Here is a 22,843-nt window from a genome sequence, read left to right on the forward strand (position 1 = left end):
GTCCTGAGCTGACTCCACCAGTTCTTCTCTCTGAAAATGTAAATCAGGGCAACAGTTTAACATTTCAATGCAATTTCCTTTACTTGGTAACACTTAGCATAGAAAGTAGATGGCTGGATTCCCACATTGTCCAGTGTGGGTCCCACACTGCATTTGACCCCATGTGTCTGCAATCGGACCACAGTAGCTCTGGGCTACCAGTGTTGTTTACCCAGTTCTCCTTCTCCCTCTGTCTCCAGAATTTTCTCAGCAAAATAAACATTAAAAATAATAATAATAATCTAACCAGCCACAAAAATCTTTCCATCCCTCAATGAGATAGCCCCTCCCACAGGTTCATGCTCCTATCCTAACACCAGTTCAGAGCAGGGGAAGGGGGATGCTGCTTTCTCCAGGCACAGCAATGAACAGTGATTTTGCATGCACTTTAAATCCCTGCTGGTGGGCTCTGGAAATAACCTGGCTGATATAAAACCTGGCAGGCTCCATCCTCCATTCCACAGCTGCATTTTAAAATCAGAAAAGAAGGAACAGCTGAAGAAGCCAACCACAATTCCCAGCACTCAAAACACACTGAAATTCACCTTCCAGAAATTAAGAGAGGGATTCAGCTGATCCTGGGACATAAAAAGTTCTCTCTTGCAAGAGGTGGATCCTACTCAGTGCCTATAGGAGGCAGAGAGCACTGCATGGATACTAGCAGAGAAACTGCTTACATTCAGAGCTAATTAACACAGCGAAACAGCATCTGTGCTTTGAAAAATACCCTTGGGGAACAAGAGGTTGGCCAAAGGCACTTGGAGCTTTGGAAAAAAAAGAAGAAAAAAAAATCACAAAACCCTCCAGCCCTGGAATTGGCTACATCTTGTCGGAGGAATTTTGAAATTGTGCAGCTGTTATCCCACGACTAGAGATGTCCCATCCCTTTCACTAAAAATACATTCATCATTGCTCCAGGCAAACAACTCCCTCCCACCCCACTCCAGCTTCTCCCTCCTTCTTACCCTCTGGGGATTCCCATGCAACAAACTTTACAAGGCTTAGGAACAGCACTTAACCCAAGCAGCCTTCTGCTTCCCAGCTGCACTGTACCAAGTTGGCAGTGCTATCAATTTATCAGTACATTTCTATAATGCTCAGCATCTCCACGGGCTAAGAGCAAAAGCTCACAACACCATGTGTAGCACCTCTCTGGGTGTCTTTCTGGCCCCCAGGCCAAAACTGCTGCCTGTACCCACAGTGCTGTACAGCTCTGGATAATAAGGTCAGGGCTTTCAGGGAGCATCACTGGCTGGCATCCTGATGCAGGAGGTGCAACCCGCTGAAAGGAGATGCTCACACCTACAGCTCATGCTCTGCATAGCCGGGAATGACTTCATAGCATGTCTGATGTGTCCAGACAGCACTGGATTGCCTGTGCATGAGCAGTTCTCATGCTTTCTGGAAATACTGGACTCTCTACACAAGCAACAACTGCTGGTGAAACTGCAGGCACAGAGAACACGTGTGAAGAGCAGAGACGCTCAGGGTGGAGGTGGTGTGGGGTTGGGGTACTTGGCTCCTCCATAAAGTGCAAATACCTGCAAGCATAGATATCTTCCCCCAGATAATTCTGCCTGCCCTGCTGCTCTCCCACCAGCAAACCAGTGCATTGTCTCCAGGGGAGCAGCTGCTCTTGTGAATGCACAACTCCCCTATGCTGCCTAAATTAAATTGGCTGAAGATGTGATACCTTATGATCCCTCACCTAAGCTCTGCCATCAAAATAATGACTAAAGCAGAAAATGTAGTGCATCACCTGTCTGACCCGTAAGTCTTGAAACAAGGTGCAAGGCAGAGCTGGTATGAGAACCACAGGGTCCTCAGATAGAGGTTAAAATCCATTGCATGATTTATAGCTGGTCTAACTCATCATCCCACCTTCTGCCTGGTGTGCTGCTTGTCTTCCAAACCCAGCCCTGGCTGACAGCACGGGCATGGCTCCCCTCAGCCAAAAGTCCCCACCACGTGCAGAACTCACATCTGCCACTGTCACTGCATCACAGAGCGACGTGCTGCACGTGGAGGGCACTGCACTTCCATCTGAATTCCAGCAGTGCTCAGTGCTTCTGAACAACTCACTGCAAACACAGTTCGCTCAGCACAGTGCCCAACAGCCCACACACCCTGGCAGCTGCAGTTGCAGGGGCAGAAGGATATTCTATCCCTGTAACAGGTATCTGAAAATGAGAGATGCTGACAATCCCAGATCACTTAAGAAATCTTGGAGCAGGATATCAAACCCAGACCTTCTCACACACCACTCAAACAACTATTTCCCAAAACTGTCAGTTAAGGAACATCCTCCCTTATTACCAGATGATACCTGATACTGGTACTTGATCATGCTATGGGGACAGGCAGGATGGGATCCCACAGCTAGGCACAGGGCTCCGAGCACTAGAAGCAATGGCAGTGGGCTGGCACTGCTCTTTTGCTCACAGCACTACCAGCTTCCAGACCACAACTTTGGCAGCAGCAAGTTCCACTGCAGCACACAAAGCCATAGACAACTCGAAGCCATGCCCGTGGTTGTTAGAAGGAGAAAGCAAATTATTATCTCGTATTGGGCTGAATCTGCTCACAATCTATTTGACAAAATATGAGCGCTTGTAGGAAATGCTTGGCATGAGGTCAAAAGGCTTATGGTGAGCAAGGAAAGAAGCAAGTGGGTCAAAGTGGCAATAAAACATTAAACCACTGATTCAGATGCTCATCTACGACTGTTTAAGAATGTCAGCTGTCTCCAAAGTACCTTCCTTCAGAGGACAAGGTCTCCACTTCCAGCTCCTGCAGTTGGCACCGCATGACAAGCACATGGATTTATGCCACAGGCCCACACCTGAAGCCAGCACATGGAGCAAGCAGTAACCTGAGAAAACTTTTCTGTTTGGTTGCAGGAAGAAACACCTTCTCTCCTTCCAGTGCATCAGAGCTACCTGTCCTTCAGCATGGGAATCTCTGCACCACCAGTGCATGCACAAGAACACGTGGCTGGGCACGGTGCCCTCGGAGCATTTCCTGGCACCAAAGAGCCTGGAAAGTGGCAATTGTTCTTGGCCCGTGACTTCATCGTGGAGCTCAGACTCACAGCCAGTTTTGTTTTGAACACCCAGGGGTTTTATATCAGTGAGTGCAGGTTTTCAGGTACCTGCTATGCTAGAGACAGTTTGCATTTAGTCCGACACAGAACAATGGCTTGGCCTCACTTCCTCGGGAGTGCTTTGTTGCCACTTTCAGAGAGCTACACTTGTATGAAAGCTGGCAAGATTCAGCAAAGGTTTGAGAACTTTTTGAAATTCTGCAAAATGTTTTGATTATTTGACAATTAACAATTTTTTTCTTCTATTTTTAAATGTTACCTATACATGCCTTTCCTCACTGCCATTTCTTGGGGAAGGTTCTTTTAGCCACAGAAAAATCATTCCAAACTTAACACCAATTGTGTACTGAGGCGACCAAAACAAAGCAGAATACGAAATCTCATTCTTCTGTCTCCTTAATGCTTACAGCTTATTTGTGTGGGTGTACACAACCACATAGATATCCATCGAGGTCTGTGGTTGCCTTAGGACAAATTGGGTATGGAACAGATAAATGAGGAGAAAAAATAGTTAGGTGCTTCCCCCCTCCAATAGAATATAGGAAGGAGATCTCGTTTATTTGTAAGAGTATTTATCTAAATTAATATTGGGAATGTCTGATGTTACGTTTCTTACCATCTGAGGGGGAGAGAAGAGGTATTCTCCTCAAAGGTCTTCCCATTAAAGAATGTAAAAGTGTTGCATTTTTAGTGGGAGAACTTTCCTTCCATTGGTTTGATGCATATTTGAGACAACCAGGTATTAGAAAGTAAAAGGTGAGATGTGAGCAGTCTGAACCATACTGCTTCTCCCTCTTGGGCTAATAGCTTTCACTTTCTCAGCATGTCAGAAGCTATAAATCTAATGTTTATTCACCCATAAACTCTTCTGAGGAAAACTGAATTGACAACTTCTTCCTTCCCTTTGTAAAAGGACAAACTAATAGAGGACGAGGAGGAGGAACCCACAGATCTACCTGTTGCCAATCAACTCCACTGCTTCTGGGCTGGAAGAGGGTGTGCTCTGTTATTTCTAAAACAAAACAGTGAAACAGGTAGAGTGCCCAGTGCTGGGCAAGTCAGAAAGACTTCTGAAAGATACTCTGGCTAGTCCAGAAAGTTAAACTTTAAAGATAATATAGTTGCAATGCCAAAATAATAATAATAAGCAGAAATCCAGATATTTAAAATCCCTTTCCCTGGAAATCATTCTCTAACCATATGAATGCTTAAACTTTCAGCAAAAGTTTCCAGAGTTCATTTGCAAGAGATTGAAGACATTTCACCTTTTCAAAACCAAGACAGATGCTCCAAAGGCTACCAAAGGCTGCTCTACATGTGCTTCCTTGTGCATTTATTATCACACTGCTTTGTGAACTGAAAACATCTGTAGAAACACAGAAAAGTGAAAACAGTCTGATTTATAGGTACTAACATTGATAGTTTTCCTCTGCAATGGAATAGATTCACTTCTCCTTACGACTACACCAAAAGTAGACTGTTACACAACTGTAAGTTTGGAAATCAGCAGTTAACAGCAGCTGAGATGAGCCTTCAGGAATGACTCTGCTGCACTGGTCCACATGGAAAGGCAGAGCAGGGAATGGGAGATTTATGTTAACCAACATAAATGCCGGGTGAACAATGTATTCAGAATGGACAAAACTAAACTAGACAGGCTGGCAGAAAGAGACTTAAACTCAACAGGAGTGAGGATAACCAAAACCCCCAAGTTGAAGGACAATAATGAGAATTTTGTTCTATTTTTCAGTCAAATTTCTTACTCAAGAGGATAGGAAGTCTCTCCACTGATGAGAGCATGCTGCATCCTCCTAAGGACAAGATGGGAAAGAAGGAGGCTCCTATGCTCTACCAGCCTTGGTCTCTCAAGGCTTCCTCTGCATCTTGAGCTTGCTGAACAACCCTCAAGCATTGCAACAAAGCATTCAGACCCAGCCCACAAAACGCAGTGCTGTTTTGCACCCACAGGCAGATGTATCCAGACACAATGCAGAAGGCTGAACTGAGTAACAGCCCCTGCACACATACCAAAACTCCCCCTTGTCCCAAATCCTCCCTGGCTGCACACCAAGTAGCAGCTAGTCACATCCAGCTTCCAAACTCAAGAATTTAAAGTCATAGAATCATAGCATGGTCTGGGTTGAAAAGGACCACCATGATCATCTAGCTTCAACCCCCCTGCTATGTGCAGGGTCACCAACCACCAGACCAGGCTGCCCTCTAAACTCCAAAGTGGAGACCACAGAACAACAACCTTCAAGGCTGGCATGAGGACAAGCCCTTCTCTTGACCTAATACATGGGTGTCCAACTTTTTGGACTGCCTGGGCTGAACTGAGTGAAGAGGAATTGTCTTGGGCTGCATCTACATATGTTGCTCCGAAATTAAGGCCTCCTGATTATTTCCATGGAAAATACAACTGATATGAAAAGCACAATAATATTCTTTGATAGAGCAACTTCTCAGCTACAAAACATATTTTTAACATAGGCACCATCATTAGCTGCTCATTTTTCCTAGCAATGAATAAGAGCCTGTATGCTATGCCCATAAATATCTGCACCAGTGGAACAGACCTGCTGTCCTTAAACTTCATAAACATCCAGCAAGTATCAATGCATATTAATGGAGCCATTTTTTTCCACATGGACGAATCCGATTCCACACCTTTGCTTCATTCACACTTCCATGTCAGATGCCATTTGTCACAGTGCCCCTCTGCTGCCATCTGTCACACAGCAATGGAATCAAACAGAATATTGGTGGGAAAGTTCATTCTCTACTCCCATTCCACCAACATCTGCCTCTGACATCACAGGCCAACATCATTAAACAGGAGGCAGTACTTTTGGAGCAGCCTTTGTGAAATATACAATATAGGTAATATATAAGTAACAAGACATTTATTTTTTACATTTTAATAGAAAGAGAGCAACAAATGCATAAAACTACTGGGATATTTGGCCTTGTTTTTCTGAAACTAACTGGTTCAGTGACAGTGGCTGCCAGTCCCAATGAGCTCTCAAGGAGTTCATCATAGATTTTGATGAAATGTTACTCTTCGTGTGCTCCGTCCTTGAAAACAGCTGCTCATAAATGTGTGTACTGCCAAAAATGGACGACATGAATAAGGTGTGGTTGTGAGGGATATTTCTCTCTGATAAGAGAGGGCTTATAGAAGTCCAGTAAAGAGACATGATCAAATTTTTGAGTTGAATATCTGATTGCAGCTGTATACATTCCATTCAAAAATTTGCAGGTCATGTATTTATAACAACTGAAAAAGGAATTGCAAACATAAATTGATGATTTTTCTTTTTGAAATCTTGAAATCTATTCTTAAATTCCTGTATCAAAATGGAAAGCAATGCTGTGTGTTTTTTCACTGTTCACACGACTGCGCTCAGGCAGTGTATCAAAATGCATAACACTGTTTGCCATCACTTGAGTCAGCCCTGCACCGTGCCCTCCCTGTGCCCTGGTTTCAGCTGAGGCAATGTTAACTGCACACTGATGCTTTGGCTGTTGCTGAGTGATGGGTGCTCACACAGGGCTGGCCCAGTCGTTTGGTGGGGAAGAGAAATCACTTTTATACTGTGGGCTCTGAGGTGGCCACGTGCTGCTTCTCTTCCCTTTAGCTCCACTTTCCTGCAGCACTTGTGTTGCTGGCCAGGGCTCAGAGCACAGGTTTATGAGTGTACAGTGTGCTCCTTTCTAAATATGGAGCAGCAGCTCCCAGGCAGCTCCGCTGCAAAGTTTTGGGCACGTGCCATATGAGGGCTGGGTAGAACAGGAAAGAAATCACTCACAAACAGCAGCCCCCAGGAATGTGGGTTTTGGTTTGTTTTCTCAAATTACAAGGTGAAGAATGCTGCTGCTCATTAGCTCTCTCTTCTGCAGTTTACCTCAAAATCTACTTTTACTGATGCTCATTCCCCACTAAGTGTCCCATCTGCTTTCCAGCCCACTCTGCTTACCTGAGGGGTATGCGGATGGCAATGATTCTGTCGATGGCAATAGCAAGCAGGCTGAAGATGGAGCTCTGCGTCAAGACCAGGACGAAGCAGGCGATGAAAAGGCAGCCATAGAAGAAGGCACAGAAGCCAGTGCTGATGGTGATGGCAAAGGGGATTGCCAGCACTCCCACCGCAATGTCAGCAGCAGCCAAGGACACCACGAAATAGTTGGTGACGTTCTGCAGGTTGCTGTTCAAATAGACTGCCCAGCAGACCAGGACGTTCCCCAGGATGGCCAGCACTGCAATGATCAGTTCCAGGATGATGTAAGCTATGTCTGAGAGGAAGTCTTCTTTCTCATGTACTAGCATGGTGAGAGCGACCAGGCCAACGTGAGAACGTGCCAGAAAAGCTCAGTGTTCATATCTGCAGAGCACTGAACAGCCAAAACACCTCGAAGCTGTCTGCAGTCTGCAGAGTGCTCGGCGGCCGCCGTCAGGGGGCTCACACACCCACCTCTCTGCACATGGCTGCTGGATGTCCCCACAGGAGCAGGCGTCAAAGAGAAAAAAGATAGGGCTCGCTAGCTTCGGCAAGGTGGAATAACCAGATACAGAGCAATTCAAATGCTTGCAGATGAATGGACAGAAGTACACCTCATGTAGTCAAACACTGCTCCCCAGGTCACAGAGTTCAGCTGGCAACACGACACTGCAAGTGCTCTGCACGTCAGCGTCACATCGGCTGTGAAGTTTTGTTTCCTGTTGACAGTCACACTGCTAGTCATGGCTTCCTGTCAGACATACCTACTGGCAACATCCTCCGTTCTCTTTCCCTTTTTCTGCCCAAGACTTGGGAAACTTTCTCTTCAGCTGAAGCAAACGTTCAACTTCTCTTGTAGTTTCCTTAAAAACAAATAAAATAATAATAATAACCAAAGAAAAACCACATATGCTAAGTAATCAGCTCTACGGCGGAGATGGAAAAAGCAAAATCTCATTAGAGTGGCACATTAAATTGATAACGGATATTAAACAGACTGAGAAGAATACATCATTGGCAAAAATCTCACATTCTGCCTATCCTGAAAGCTGCAGGGCCGGACCCGAGGCTCAGGAAGGCAGCATTTCACAGTGGTGATGAGAAACAAGAGATGTTTTGTTTTTGAGGCTACCAACTGAGCTGGCACTTTTGCAGCTGCTCGATAGTCTGCCCTGAAACATGAGAGCCCCATTAATTATGCCTTGGCAAGCTCTGTGGCTGCACAGAGGAAAGGTGGAGGAGGCTTTTACATACACCTGTCTCTTTCTGATCACAAACACAGGCTCAGGACATCACGTGCAGCCCACCCTCACGTACCTTGCACAAAGGAGTGCTGCACCAGTGCACAGCTCAGCAATGGCATGAACGCTCATTCATAAGAGAGTTATGCTGCTGGCATATGCATTCACTCTGTTCCCACACCCTGCTTTTCCTCCAACTGCATGCATGCTGAAATGTGCAATTGGCAGCAGGGATGCTCAAGTCATGTCAGACAGCAGTGTCAGTACTTCCCTGCTGGGAATGGACACATACTAGAAGGGTCTTTAGGTTGCCCTCCTGCAACACCATCTTCTTGCTCACATAAATTTTATCTTATAGGCAAACCATTTTATTTGCTAAACCAGCATTGTACGTAGTGTTGATTTTTTTTGTTTGTTTTGGTTTTTGGTTTTTGGTTTTTTTTTGCATTAATAGATTCTGATACAGTTCACAGAGAAAGTCAGCTTGATTCTGCATCTCCTACCAGCCAGACACACATCCAGGAAATACCCCTGCTAGAAATGCACATGTAGGCACAATGCCATCACCACATCCCAGAGTGCACATTCATATTCCTGCATCACACACAAACCTGGGACTCACCATGGTGCAGGGTAACACTACTCCTACAGATGCTGTTTCACAGGAATAGGTACACACCACCTACATGCTTGTGTGCCTCATTCGCACGCTGATCCAGCAGGTATCTCTGCTTTCAGTAATGCGTGCATTTCACCACAGTTTCAGCTAAAAAATTTACCAACAGAAAATACAGTTTTCTGAGATCCACGCCACGGTCAGTAGAACTGTTTGCTGTGCTATCCTGTAACTTTCAGACTGGGTTTTAAAGCTCGTTTAGCCAGGCTTAGTAGCAATATTTTCTCACTAATTTCTGAAAGTAGTGACTGAAACCATCAGAGGGCTGGGAGAGAGGCAGACGTAGCACTGGCTAATAAATGACCAATTCAGGATCTGAGGCAACACACACCTCCAAAACAAATGATTTTTGGTACCTCATCCACTAGTGATGGGCCATGGCCTAACCCAGCAGGTTGCATGCCTTCACAGTTCACTGTTTTGAAGTCAGAAACCTAATTTCTCAGGACAAAATAAAAGGGTAAAGACAGTGATAATAAAAGAAAATATGATTAACTTGTGATTCACATCTGATCTCAGGAATATAATCTAATTTTAGACCTCTCATTGATTTAGTGCTCTACTGCTAATGCAGCATTTGAAAGGAAAGTAAATGGCTCTTGGTGGCTTGGATACGTTTCAAAAACCCAGCTTCTCCTTCACCTCCAACAATCTTTTGTATGTTTTGTTTGGTTTGTGTGGAAGAAATGAACAGAATAGATTAGTTTGTGATATAGCTATTAAGAGGGAGATAAAGATCATCCATTTAATCTTTTCTAAAGAACAAAAACCCCAAGAAGTCTCTATATTGTTTATATTCCTTTAGCAAAAACCCTGTTTTCCACTGACCTCCCACGGATTGCTTCTACCTTTTGGAATTTCAGGGTTGTTGGCAATGTGTTCTTACATCACTTCTCCAATGTCTGATTGTCCGTTTCAAGTCCCAGTAGGTTTGTTTCAAGGCACTGATAATGAAATCTCCCCTGCAGCCTGCCTTCCAGAGAAGGAGATCAGAATATCAGATAGGGACAAAGAAAATCAGGAGGGAAAGAAAACAAAGACAGAAAATAAACGACAGCACTTTGTGTAAGAGAGAAAGAAAGGGATGGGCGGATAGGGGAACGGCAGGATAAAAGTTGGCAAAAGCCAGAGACATAATCAAAGGAAAAATAAGAATGTAAGAGAAACACCGTGTGTTTGTTAGATGTGTGCAGGCTCCCATGTCCCACAGAACCATGGCTGCAGAGATGGTGTTGGGGTAACTAAGACTGTCAGTGAAACAGGGGATACTCTTCCCAGTGCTAGAATTTCCTTTGGTTGGATTATGAATTCGTATTAATCTCTCATGCATTTTGTTTTACCCGGCTCTTTCAGTGGCTCACCTCAAACTCGTTTTCCAACAGGACACAAAGTAAAGCAACACATCTGCTCCAAAAAGGTCCTCTCATACCAATTATTCAGCACAAAAATGATGCTGGAATTACTGACAGTTCTGCGCATGTTCTGAAAAAGCACGATGCTGGAATCTGAAGCTCAATGACCACACCACATACTGTTTCCTAATACGGCAGTTTTCAACCTTCTACTTCAACAGTTTATTTCAGTCTTGTTTTAACCTTTCAATTTGGCTTTCAATTTGTTTGGCTCCTTGTTTCCCATCCCCTTTCACAATCAGTGGGCTAACTCTTCAGCCTAGCTATTTATTGAGAGGCAATCTGCAAGATGTTGTGTCCAGAGGAGGACAACATATCCTTCCACCCCAACCTGCTTCCAGATGGACTGGAAAACACTTAGAGTTCTGCAGAGTCAGCACATCTCAGAAGAGAAATGACCAGAGCTGAGCAGGTGTCCCAGTCACAACCAAACAACATTTTGTGTCCGCCTCAGCACCAGTGCTTCTGCAGTAACAACTGCTGCTGGAAGCAGGAATTGCTCACCACACCACGCCAGCACATCAGTGCTCTCACTACTTACAGAAGTGTCACCATTCAGGGGGCTCCCACATCACCCCAAACTTCCTTTGTGTCTCACTGACCTCTCGCACTGCCAGCTGCTGTAGCTTGCAACAACACGATACATCTTAAATTGCAGACCCGTTTGCAGCTCGCTCTAAAACAAGGAAAGGGCCAATCTTTCTGTGCATATCACTAGAAATTCACTGCGTAGAGACAAAATGAAAGACCACCCAGAAAAGAAGATACATTACAAAATCATTGACTTCATGCAAGACTCAAAGGCTCAGCAACCAGGTCTGACAAGACAAAATTAATTAACAACTTGTTTTACTCACTGGGGAAGTGTATATTTAACAGCTCGGGCCCTTGAGGGATCAATATAGCAAGCCTCTTTAAACTTTAGAAAAATAATCTGTATCACACAATCTGCTGGACAGCTACAATTAGTATTTCTTCTCAAGCTCATGTTTTGTCTTGTTAATTGGATTAATTCTTCCTTGATACCCTGGGCCATGTTCTGGCTTTTTCTTTGTTATTAAATAAACCTTTTTTTTTTTTTTTTTGCCACTCACAAACCTGTAAAGCTGTTGCTCTGCTCATTTTTAGTGACTTGGAACATTCTGTTCTCTCTCAGATTTCAGCCCCAGTGAAAAACTGCGCCTTGAAAATTCAATAAAGCACCTGAACAGCATGTTCCCATGAAGCAATTCACCACTGGAGACCAAGCAAGCTTTTGTTTGGCATCTCCAGTTGGCTTTAGACTAAGGTGCTGCCCCTTCTCCTTTCTGATCACCTAAAGCATTGGAGTGAGCTTTGGCCACTGCTTGCTACCCACCACCCATCTCTAAAAAACTCACTCCCTGCTCTTGGTCCCTTCAGGTAGCTCACAGGGCCTTGGAGGAGCCCTCATCCAGCCTCACTTCATGGGTTGCCATCCAGCATCTCTGTCAGACAATGCAGCCCCCCTCAGGGACCAGCTGCCTACAGATCACCTGCATCTCTAGGAGAAAATCCTTCCATTCACACATGGCTGCAAGCAGAACATTACTGCTGCTAAAGCAGTCATTTCCTACTTTCGAAAGCCTTGAGTTGGGATGCTTGTTGCTTCTTATCTTCACTTAAAGCCCTTCAGCTCAAAAGAGTATCACTATCTTTTATATTCAAGTTTCTTAGAAAGTTGTCTCTCCTCATTTCTCTAGAGGATCAAGCCACAGTGAGTCAATGTGCACACAGGCACTACACCAATTCACAAAATCGCTCAGACCGTAAACAGAGTGCAAACAGGTAAGGCAGCAGCAGCAGTTCAGTGTTGCCTGCAGGTTTGTTTTCTGAACCCCAATATGGTTTATGAACACACCTCATTTAGAGCAGCTCCCCTACAGCCCTGACCCACCACATGAGGGCTGGAGACAGCCCCAGTGCTTCTCCTCCCTTAAGGATGGAGGAATGCAGTGGGGTGGGGCAGGAAAGAGAGGAGTAAGGAGGCATCACCCTACTAACCAAGACACACTTGTTCTGGTTGCTCTATTCGCTTTATTATTGGCTCTTGGCTAAATGATCTTTAGGTCATCTGCTTACAGTAATAGGAGGAAATTAAATATTAATAATAGACTATTTCCCTCTAGACTGCTCTTTGTTAACAAAGGATACAAGTGAAACAAAGCAGATAAAATTATCAGCACACCATGCTCTTGGTTTTCAGGTACCTGGAGCACTTGCAGACTCCCTGGATCCTCCTGGAGCAGCAGACATCCCATGTCCTGGCACACCTGGCTGCAGGGACACCCAGACAAGCGCACAACATGGCAGCGTCTTGAAATCCTTCCTCTATCAAGGGACTCTACACTGCAGCCTGACCCTTGTGGAGCACTGTTTTAGACTTTATCCGAAACAACATCCAAGCCACCGATGTTCTGACTGAGAAAAATGCAGGGCTTTTCAATTGCAGAGCTCATCTCCCTTTAGGGAGTGAAGTCTTCCTACAGTGTGAACCCTGCAGCAGAGCAACAGAAGAGCTTTGCAGATTATCCAGAAACACTGACGAAGATGAAAGCTTCAGTTTTGCTAAACTCAGGTGCTAATTCCCTCTTACAGGGAAACAGTAGCCCTCCAAGATCTAAAACCAGCACTCCAAGCACTTGGAGGGCAAAAGAAATGGTTCTTCAAAGGTCTGAACTGCTCCTGACAAGGAAGAGGGACAACATTTCTTATGTTTCCATCTCTGCTGCAGCTCAGGACCAAAATGGAGTGCATATCACATCAAGTACAAGCATGGTGAATTTGGATGCCAAGCCTTTATCAATGAGGGGACTACCAGAGATGCTGCCACTGTGATAGCAACACAACCCAGGAGCAATTGTACCCCTCAAGCCTGTCCCATGTCTCTGCTCTTCCTGTTTATTACTAACATAAAATCACAAACCAAAAAAAGCCCAGAAGGAGAAACCCCACTGGACAACAGAGGTCATAGCACCAATGAGCTGGATAACAGGAACAGCAAATCTGAAACCAATACTTCAGCTTTGCCTCCTGCCCTCCGAGTGCTAAGAGTGGATTAATTTTTATTGCTGTAGCGGAAGAGAGGATTGGAACAGAACACATTTGACCATTATTATTTTCCTAAGTGGATGCTATAAATGTTTAAAAACGAGCAAGGGGAAAAAAAAAAAACAACCAACAAAAACAACTTGTTGTAATTATTCCCATTCTAATGGTCGCTAAAAGACAGGGAGGGCAAACTAAATAAGGCTGAATGACCAGCGGTTAAATAAGCCAGATCAAACAAACAAACAAAAAGGAAAAGGCTCCCTTGTGCCCACTAGAGCAGGCATGATGACATCCTGCCAAGAGGCACAGAAATATGGTGGATTTTTAAGCAAACCATTTGCATCCAGGAGTGGTAATGCTGATCTACCTACAGTGTCATTTCCAAAAGTTAAAAATGGAGCATTTGAGTAAACTGTCATAAGGCAGACATGTAAAAAAGCATAATTAAAACAATGAATCCTGGCCAGAAAGAAGTTACTACTGCCAATATCATTCACAATGTCTCTGAGGATCCATTTTTCCTTTCCTGTGTGAGGAAAGAACTCAAAAGCAAATTTTGCCTCCGCACAGCCCTACCACAACCAGCTGTGTTCACACATAAGAAGCATTTCCTTCAAGAACAAAAGAAAAGAAATGAGGAAAAAGGATTTCAAGAGGTGACCCACCGAGGAATACAGGCTGGGGAGGAACTTGCTCTGAAAATACTTCTCCTATTGCTAATGCTATCCATTCTGGTATATTTTAACACAGTAAACTTCTCTCCAGATGTGACTTCATCTCTCATTCTTATACAAAGTTTCCAAAAAGGCGGTTCAGAATTGGGTACATCTGTTGATTTTTGCTTTGTTTTTATCCAGTTCACAATCCCGTTTGCCTTCTCCAGCTACAGATTCGCTCTCTACCAGGCCTTGCTCCCTCTGTGAACTCGTGCCCCGTGGGCTGTGAGCAGCTTTTGCTCAAACTCTGCCTATGGAACACCAACTCACAGCTCCAGAGCAGGACTGTCAGTGTGCCAGGTCGGCCAGCTCCCCGTCGTCTTCCACAGCAGAAGGAACACGAGCTCCTGCCATCTCTCCCTGTGGGACTGAAAACCACTCCTCAGCTACCCTTCCCTCTCCTGATGTACAAAACGAGCGGCGATGAGCAATATCTACCTACCTCAGAGCCAAAGAAGCTCTCTCATCTGTGCATCATACCCTGACCCCTCCGAGCAGGGGTTGTCACTGCGGCCCCACCAGGAAGTTGTGTTACCACCCAGGTGGTTTGACTCATGCCTACCCAGAGAGTGAAAAGCAGCTGGGCCTCTGCTGGGTTGCAAATGCAGCCCAGTACATCCTTCCTCCCTGCCTCACCCCCTTCCCTTATCACTTGGAGCTGTGACACAGCAGCAGCACTTGGCTCATGCTCTGCAGATCCTGTCCTGCCCCAGCACCCTCAGGTTCCCCAGCCTCTGCCCCCGGCCCCACTGGTTGCCACTTCCCCTACCAGGGCCGCTTGCTGATCATTCACAGAAGCTGTACACGTGCTCCTCATGCCCTGCAACACTGCTGGGTTTTGGCCAACACAAGATACCCCATTTCTTCCTGTGCCCTGGCCCAGTGAGCTTCACCCACTCATCTCCCCTCAGCTCATCAATCCTGCCACCAAAACAGCACTCAGACTGACAGCGCTGTGTTGTGTGCTCATCCCAAAAGCAACAGATGTCAGATTTTCTGCCTGCTTACTTTGTTTCCAATTACTTTTCCTCTTCTGTTTATTTTTTAAGGCACCTCCCCCACCTCACTCATCCCCTTTTGCTGGGCCACACCTCATCATGCCCTTCATGTCTGTGCCTCGTGGCCTCAAATCTATTTCAGACTTCTCAGGGCTCTGCCAATCTCTGTGGACAAAGAATTGACGTTCTGATGATGTCTCAAGGCCACATGCCATCACTGTCCCTTCCTCTTCTGTTTGCTATGACTTGTATCACACTTCTATCACTCTTGCAAAATGACTTACATCTTTACCACGCCCAAACAAGCCTTTCTAGAGGTTCTCCAAGTGATTTTTTTTTTTTTTTTCCAAGTCATTGATAATCCATTTTATAAGAACTCTCCAACGTTGCTGTTCATTCATCCCAAAGTCTCAGGGTTTAGCTGGTGCTTCAAGGACTCTAACGAAGTTCTTCCTTCATTTGTGCTGTGGTAAAAGCACATCCGCTGACAAGCAACAGCCTGCTGCTCCTGCCTGCTTCCTCCTCTGCCTGCTCGGGACAGAGACACTCAGTTCTGGTGAAGAGAGCACATACTGCTGGTGAAAATTACATTTCTAGTCAGCACTTTCCTTCTACATCAAGCCATTGCATGAAGAACCAAATCACTTCATGAAACATTTTTACTGGACAAAGCATCTTGTTAGCTGTTTGTGAGCTACAGTGCATCTCTACAGGCAGCAGAAAGACCAGCAGCAAACAGCTTGTTAAAATAGAGATGGCTCTACCACACTGGGGAAGTGGTCCCTTTCTCCTATGAAAATAGAATTTATTTTACATGATAAGAGAAAATAAAAAGCTCCAGCTGTACAGGAACCCACAATCGCCATCACAACCAGCTGAGCAAGGAGAAACCAAAAAGGAACTGTGGTCTGTGGCTCCAGATACAAAAGATGTGGGTAGAGCAGAAATGAATGCCAGCGAGGCTCCTGGTGCAGGCATCCCCAGACCTGAGGACAGTTTCTCCTATGTAGACTGTGTCTATCTCTTGCCTGCTGAAATCACACAGATTAGCTGTATGAAAAGGAAGATCTCCCTTCAGTACTGGTAGGAAAACCTACAAAAACCATCAGTGAATCCTCTTTCCACTCTTCAGCCCATAAACACAGCTTCTTACCTTCTATATATCCTGCAAGAGCTGATACCATGTAGGTGTACCAGAGAAAAAGAATCACAAGCCACAGTGAACCCCCCTGAATCCTCTACATCTACATATATTACAACCCTGAATGCACCATAATGGTCAAGCAGAGTATGGATCAGAATTCAGACAAGCCTCAGGGTGATATAAAACAACAGATTAACTTCTATTAGGTGTCTGACAAAGTCAAGTGCCTCGGTTTTAACAGCTCTAAATAAAGAGTTCTTATTTCTGGGAGAGAAACTCTTTTTTTGAATCAGGGTGTTTCAAGAAACCCCTGACCAGGCAGCCATTAGCACAGGTTTTTTTTGACCTAAAATTCAAGCCAAAAAAACAACTAAATTTGAAAAGTCAGTGTGCTTCCCCCACGCATGCTCCAAGAATCGTAATGGAGCTGGTGCCTGCCCAAATCAGTCTGATGTTATTTTCCATCATCCCATTGAACCTGGGCACTGATCTGTGCATCGGACGTATGTGGAAACTGTAATTATTCCAGTTGATTTCAATCATATGACTCTTTTCTGAAGTTTGCATTAAACAGTCACATACATACCTGTTAGCTGTGCTTTTATCCTGGGAAATGTTTGCTACAGAAAATGCCAGCCCGTGCCCAAATCTATGGATCTCATGCTGAGACCAAAGTTGTTATCATGATATTTAACAGCCCCCTGTTCTTGACTCTGTAACATCAACTGATTCATACCAGGACCTGACAATCCTATTCTGGGGAAACCTCAGCAACCAAAATGACAGGTCAGCACACAGAGGACTTTCCCAGTACAAGAAGGAGGATGCAGATAATAGGCCAGCATTACTGAACGAGTGAGAATAGAAACACTCAGGCTCCCATCGTAAGAAAAAAAAAGCAAGGGAGATAAGAAGTGAGAGAAGGCTTTGTAAAAACAAACCAAAATAACTCCAAAGAAGCAGAAGCGGGAGAAAAATAGAAGAGAAACTGAGATATGAATACTATATGAGGAAAGTACTTATAGCAGAGAAAATAGCGAAAACCACCACCTATAAGAGGATGCATTAAAAGAGCAAAATGAGACCAAATTACACTTCCCTCTGTTCAACAGCACTACTCACCCAAACACGCAGGGCCTCTGCCCAGGAGGTATGCCGACATGACCCCCCAGCTGGCGCTGGCTTGGATCCAGCTGAGCTCCACCAGCCAACAGCCCCTCTCCTGCCTTCCTTGACAAGCTGCCCAACAAGGAGCCACGACTGTCCCTGTGACAGGGAGCCAGCGAGCTTGGTATCTCAGCGAGCTGGCAGATGAAAGAGCCCCAATCTGCGAGTACTGAGAATAGCTGAGTGCTTTCCACCCTGGCTTTGAGTGCAATCACAAATGCTAATCGACAGGAGCCCGGCATGTCATTCGTCACGTCTCCAGGGCTCCAGGAAAACCCCCCTTTCCTCTCCTTGTATCAGCTAGGGACAGGAAGATTCGCTCATCCTCTGCACAAGGGAGCCTTTCCCTCCCCCTATCCCTGGTTCCAACCATCTCTGCAAGAAGTTTCACTCCCTGCTAACTCCTCCATTGTCTCAAATGCATTGTTTGCAAATGTTCCCTAAAAATGCCACAGAAAGTATTCCTTATTCCCGTTTCAGGTTTTTCCACATCCCCGTGTAACACCTGGCTGTTATCTCGTTACCTGTCAGATAGTGATAAACCTGCATGCAACCTCTGACCTATCATCTAAGAGAAACACGATCCATCTTGTAGTTGTCGTTCCTTTTCAAGTCCTCTCTTCCACTGTTGTATTTGTAGTTGTAGCAAACTACTTATCTTACATATATATGCATATAAAAATAACACTATCGAGAGCCTCAAAAGAACCTTCTATCCTGGCAGAAGATTTACTATTGCTTTGTAAGCCAGGAGGTTCCAGCACTCCTGCACTCATCTATCTTTTGCAATGTCATTTGCATACACTTTCTACAAGATTCATTGTATTTTATGCTACCTGGTGATTACTTTTTTAATGTTCTAAAACAATCAACCAATAGGTTTAATAATGAAAAGCATTCTTTCTCCAGAGCCAGTCAAACTAAAACGATAGGGTTTGAGTTGGTTACTTAAATGTACATGGATAATGAGGTCCAATGAGCTCCCAATGAGCTCCCAACTCCCACCTGCTGCCACCTCAGAAAGGCACACACCTCTCTTAGAAGCTCTCTCATTCTATGCCAGACTCACTGATGTCTGTTCAAAGCACTGAATTAAACTCCAGGTCTCAGGCTTCATGCGATCTGCTTCTTACAGAATTCAAGTCAAGGAGGGAAAGAGATCACACCCTTAACTAACTCCCATTTACCAACTACCTGCACTTCATGAAGTAAGTCTAAATTCTTCTAGCTCATCCTCTGCAAGTTGCTCACTGAGGTCAAGGTGAGGAACGAGTTACAGCAAAGTTTAAGCTGGATGTTGGGTGTTTCCTGCATGCCTGAGAAGAGTGGAGTCTCCACTACAGGTCCTTTAGGAGCAGGATGGAGGCACTGCTGCTGGGAAAGGCACAGAGCTGATTCTGCCTTTGAGCAATGGCATGGATTAGATGACCTCGAAGTGCCTCCTGAGGATATTTTCCATAATTGAGAGTTGTGTATGCCATCTGGCCATCCTGATCCAGAGAGGTTTACAATAGAAAAAAAATATGAAAAACAACCAATAATTATTCCTGACTCAGATGCAGCCTTTGTGAGGGGAGAGGCATCTTCTGACTCTGCAGAGGAAACTGAAGCCTTCAGAGGTTAAACCACCTTCTGTGCCCTCCCGAGTCAAAATGCTGCCAGCTCCTTACCCCTAATGGACAAAATCACAACATTCAGCTGCACGAGCATCTCATTCAGTAAGTGACTTTCTCCTCATTTTTAAAATGAGGCCAGAAACCAGCGCTCTTGTGCTCAGGTCACTTTGCCAGGGCTGTAGGGATGCTCCTTGCAGAAGTAAAACCTAAAGGTGAACCACAATATAACCAAGGCTTCTGGTCCCAAATAGTAGGGGAAAAGAAAAGGGAAAGCTCTCCACTGACTTATAAGAACCCTCCCTGATTCTTTGAACCACAGTTCTGTTTTGCTTAGAGTCCAACAAAAAAAACCTGTTCCAATCGCCCATCTCTATTTTCAGATGGAAAGCCTATGGTAAAGAAGGACCTGTGGGGTTATTTACCATCCACACAGGGTGAGGAGAATGAACAAAAGCAGCTGAAACCTGTTTGGGCTGAAGGATGGACTCTGCAGGACAGTGAGAGCGAGGTGTCACAGGCAGCCCTGGGTAGGAAAGCACCATGTGCTCACAGCTGCACAGAACAACGAGACGGAGCGCAGCCACAATGCGCGTTGGCCCATCTCATGTGTGAAAACGTGGATGGAAAAGTCAAATCAAAGCGAAGAGTTGAAGCATTGTGAAAATAAGTGCTTTGGTGGAAAGATCTGTGAAGCCTTAAGCATCCTGTGCTGATGAGATCATACAGCCTTCAACTGTATAGGCAGAAGGGAAGTGGGAAGGTGGGGGCTTCCCTCCGTGCCAGACCCTGAGCTCAAGACTGAAGGAGATGCACTGGGCCAGCTCAGACCTGTTGGAGAAGCAGCTGAAAGGACGAGCAAAGATCTGCAGCAGTCCCCAAACCTGCAGGACTGAGCTTTCCCCAGTAGCTCTTGAGAGGGCTTAACCACATGGGCTCAATATAAAATCCATTATTGAAGATTAAACACAAAGATGAATAGCTTTCAAAAGTTGATTACGTACGAAAGCAATAGTGCCAGCAGCCCTTATGGAAACGTCCCATTAAAATCAGCAAAAATAGAAATGCAAACACAGGAGACTTGCTAGGAGGCTTTTCAGCTCTGATCTTCAGCGCCTTTTGAACCCACTGACAGAAGGACAGAAGCTAAAAACACCATGCCAGCCCCTGGTCAGGCACAGCATCACCCTGACTGCATTTTTACGTATAAAAATATGCATGGAAAGCCAGGAAGATTATAGGCATGTAAATTGCAATCCTACCCCATGAGCAGCACTAAAAAGGAGTCCAGCTCACCTATTTTATTTGCACTCCAGAATAGCCCCCTTTTATTTCATACACACACACACACACGTTTGCAGTTTGTACCTACATGTTTTCTCTGCACATTCAAAGGTTCATAGCTTTCCTGGATAATACAGAATAGAGCCCATTTAGACAGGATTTAATTTTTACATTATTTGTGGTACGGTTGACTTCTTTCTTCATAAAGATCTATTTTCTCTTTTTCACAGACAGGTACTGCTCCCACATACACAATTCAATGCAAACACTTCTCACGTGCCTGCTGCTCACTATCTAATCTCTGTGTTGCTACCTGGGCGTATGATACGCTGAGGGTCTCTGTGGCAGGAGCTGGCCATGCTTTCCTTCCCACAGAAGAATGGATTTATCAATTACTATAGTTCTGGAGTTACACAGGCCCGAGACTTACCAACCAGATAAGAAACCTGAAAACAAATACATCCAAAGATAGACTTATCTAAGAGTTGACCATCTCCTTAGGAAAATAATTTTAAGCAGTTAAGGCAATTCTATTAACCACTATTTACTAAATGAGTCACGGCATTTAAGTTAACCCTTCCTGTCTCCTCCGTGGCCCCTCTGCCCAAAAACACTTCAGAAGACGACTACAAAACTACCAGCAAAACCCCGCGCTCGGATCCCGCCCCAGGGCACGGCAGCACATTAAAGCAGCCCAAGGACAACACCTATACGACGCGGAAAGCTCACCCCCGCGACACCCGCACCCCGCACACACCTGCTGCTGCCCGCGCTCCTCCGTGTCAGGGCGGCAGCGCCCGTCCCGCTGGGCACGGAGCCGCCCCGCTCATCCCTCCGCTGCCGGCGCCCCGCACGCCGGGCACAGCGGCCAAACTTTCCGCCGCTGGCGCGGGGCTCGCCCAGTGAGGAACGGGACGAGGCTGCGAGCGGGGTTAGCGCCGTCTGTTAAGTCCCTGCCCTCTTCCCCTTAGCCCGATTGCAAAGCGCGTGGAAATCTCCTTTGTTAAACAGACCGCAGAAGTTGACAGGATGCAGGGTGCTCCCGGGGAATCACTATTTTATGATTAATTGCTTTCTAGCACAAATAGCAGTCGAGGAGTTCGGAGGAGGGCTGGGTGCGGGGGGCAAAGTCCGGCACCTGATGGTTGAGGGAAAGATCCGCGGGGCAGAGCCCAGGGCGAGGGGGTGTGTCGGGCACTGACAGCCGGGAGAGGGCCGGTGCTCCGGCAGCGGGGCCGGGGCAAGTCGCGGCTCAGAGAAACGGCCCCGTCCCGGGGCTGCGGCGCAAGCGAGGGGCCGGGGCCTCGCGGCAAGCACCGCGAGGGGAGTTCAGCCGCCCGAATCGCTCCCGTCCCGGCTCCCACCCGTCCCGCCGCATCACCCACCTGCCCCGGGGCGCCGTACCGCGCAGCTCGGGCCGCGCCCGGAGCCGTGCGCCGCTGCCGGGCGCTGCCCCTCTCCCGCCGCAGGACGCGGGCGGCCCGGGGTCGGCGGCTCCCCCTGCAGGGCGGCGCGGGCGGCGCGGGGCGGCGGCGGAGGGGCGGCGCGGAACCCCCCGGCGAGCGGAGCCGCCCCGGGTTTACCTGGCGGCCGAGGCGCCGCGAGAGGGGAGCGGGGGATCCGCGGCACCGGGGGCGGGCGGGGCGGCATCGGCGATCCCTGCAGGAAGTCCAGCTGCCGGCGTGAGAGACCTGCGAGGGACGGAAAGGGCTTTTAGTTTGTCCTAGGGCGCAAGGAAAGGAGGGCTTTTCCCACGCGCTGTTGGAAGTGTCTCTGTCTTTCCAGGCTGCCAATGCCACCCACCGAGCTGCAGCCCACAGCCGTACCGAGTGGCACAGCACTAAGCTCCGAAAAGATTACACAAGCAGAAAAACCAACAGCTCCTTCGCTCCTCTGCTCCGCTGTCACTGCTACCGGCAGCGCGGAAAGGAAACCCCGTCCGTGAGTGCTGTGGAAGAGCTCAAAAACACCCAGCCCAGCCATTAAACGTCTGCCAGAAGTGCCACAGAATCGTTTGAGTCGGAAGGGACCCTTGAAGGCATCTAGTCCAACTTCCCTGCAATGCACAGGGGGCACCTACAGCTCCACCAGCTGCTCTGAGCCCTGGGCTCCGGGGTTGGGAACTGCTTCCATAACAGCCTCGCTCCTGCCCTGTACAAGAGTCTATGTTTTCCTGCTCCCAGCTGATGCTCCACAGTCTGTGCTGGGTCTCAGCTCCCTCCCAGGGTAATGCTTCCTACATCTGTGCCACAGGTTCTCTTACTTTCAGGTGCTCTTTTCTTCTGCACACAGCAAAGTTCACAACCAGCAGCTGCTGTTTGACAGCCTATTAAGCAGTTGGATAGAATATCTTCCATTACTGCAGTGAGATTTGAATAGATGC

The 22,843-nt window shown here is 46.5% G+C and overlaps 1 protein-coding gene across 4 annotated transcripts in view; it reads right to left on the bottom strand.

Annotated features, from left to right (window-relative positions):
• Positions 1–22,640, bottom strand: part of ADORA2A (adenosine A2a receptor) — a 29,625-nt gene extending 6,985 nt beyond the window's left edge. The window contains exons 1-3 of one of the 4 annotated variants that reach the window (XM_085238179.1): positions 22,287–22,640; positions 22,044–22,151; positions 7,120–8,003 (exon numbers count right to left, since the gene is read on the bottom strand). In XM_085238179.1, coding sequence (XP_085094305.1) covers positions 7,120–7,469 — 350 coding nt within the window. In that variant the 5' untranslated portion in view covers positions 7,470–8,003; positions 22,044–22,151; positions 22,287–22,640. Of the gene's footprint in view, positions 1–7,119; positions 8,004–17,518; positions 17,769–21,217; positions 21,627–21,845; positions 21,992–22,043; positions 22,152–22,286 lie in introns of those variants that run through there. The other 3 variants (XM_085238178.1, XM_010720296.4, XM_085238180.1) reach the window with 3 other exon arrangements.
• Between the last annotated feature and the right edge of the window lie 203 nt (positions 22,641–22,843).

The sequence above is a fragment of the Meleagris gallopavo genome, chromosome 17 (assembly GCF_905368555.1).
Source record: "Meleagris gallopavo chromosome 17, MGAL_WU_HG_1.1, whole genome shotgun sequence".
Taxonomy (NCBI): domain Eukaryota; kingdom Metazoa; phylum Chordata; class Aves; order Galliformes; family Phasianidae; genus Meleagris; species Meleagris gallopavo.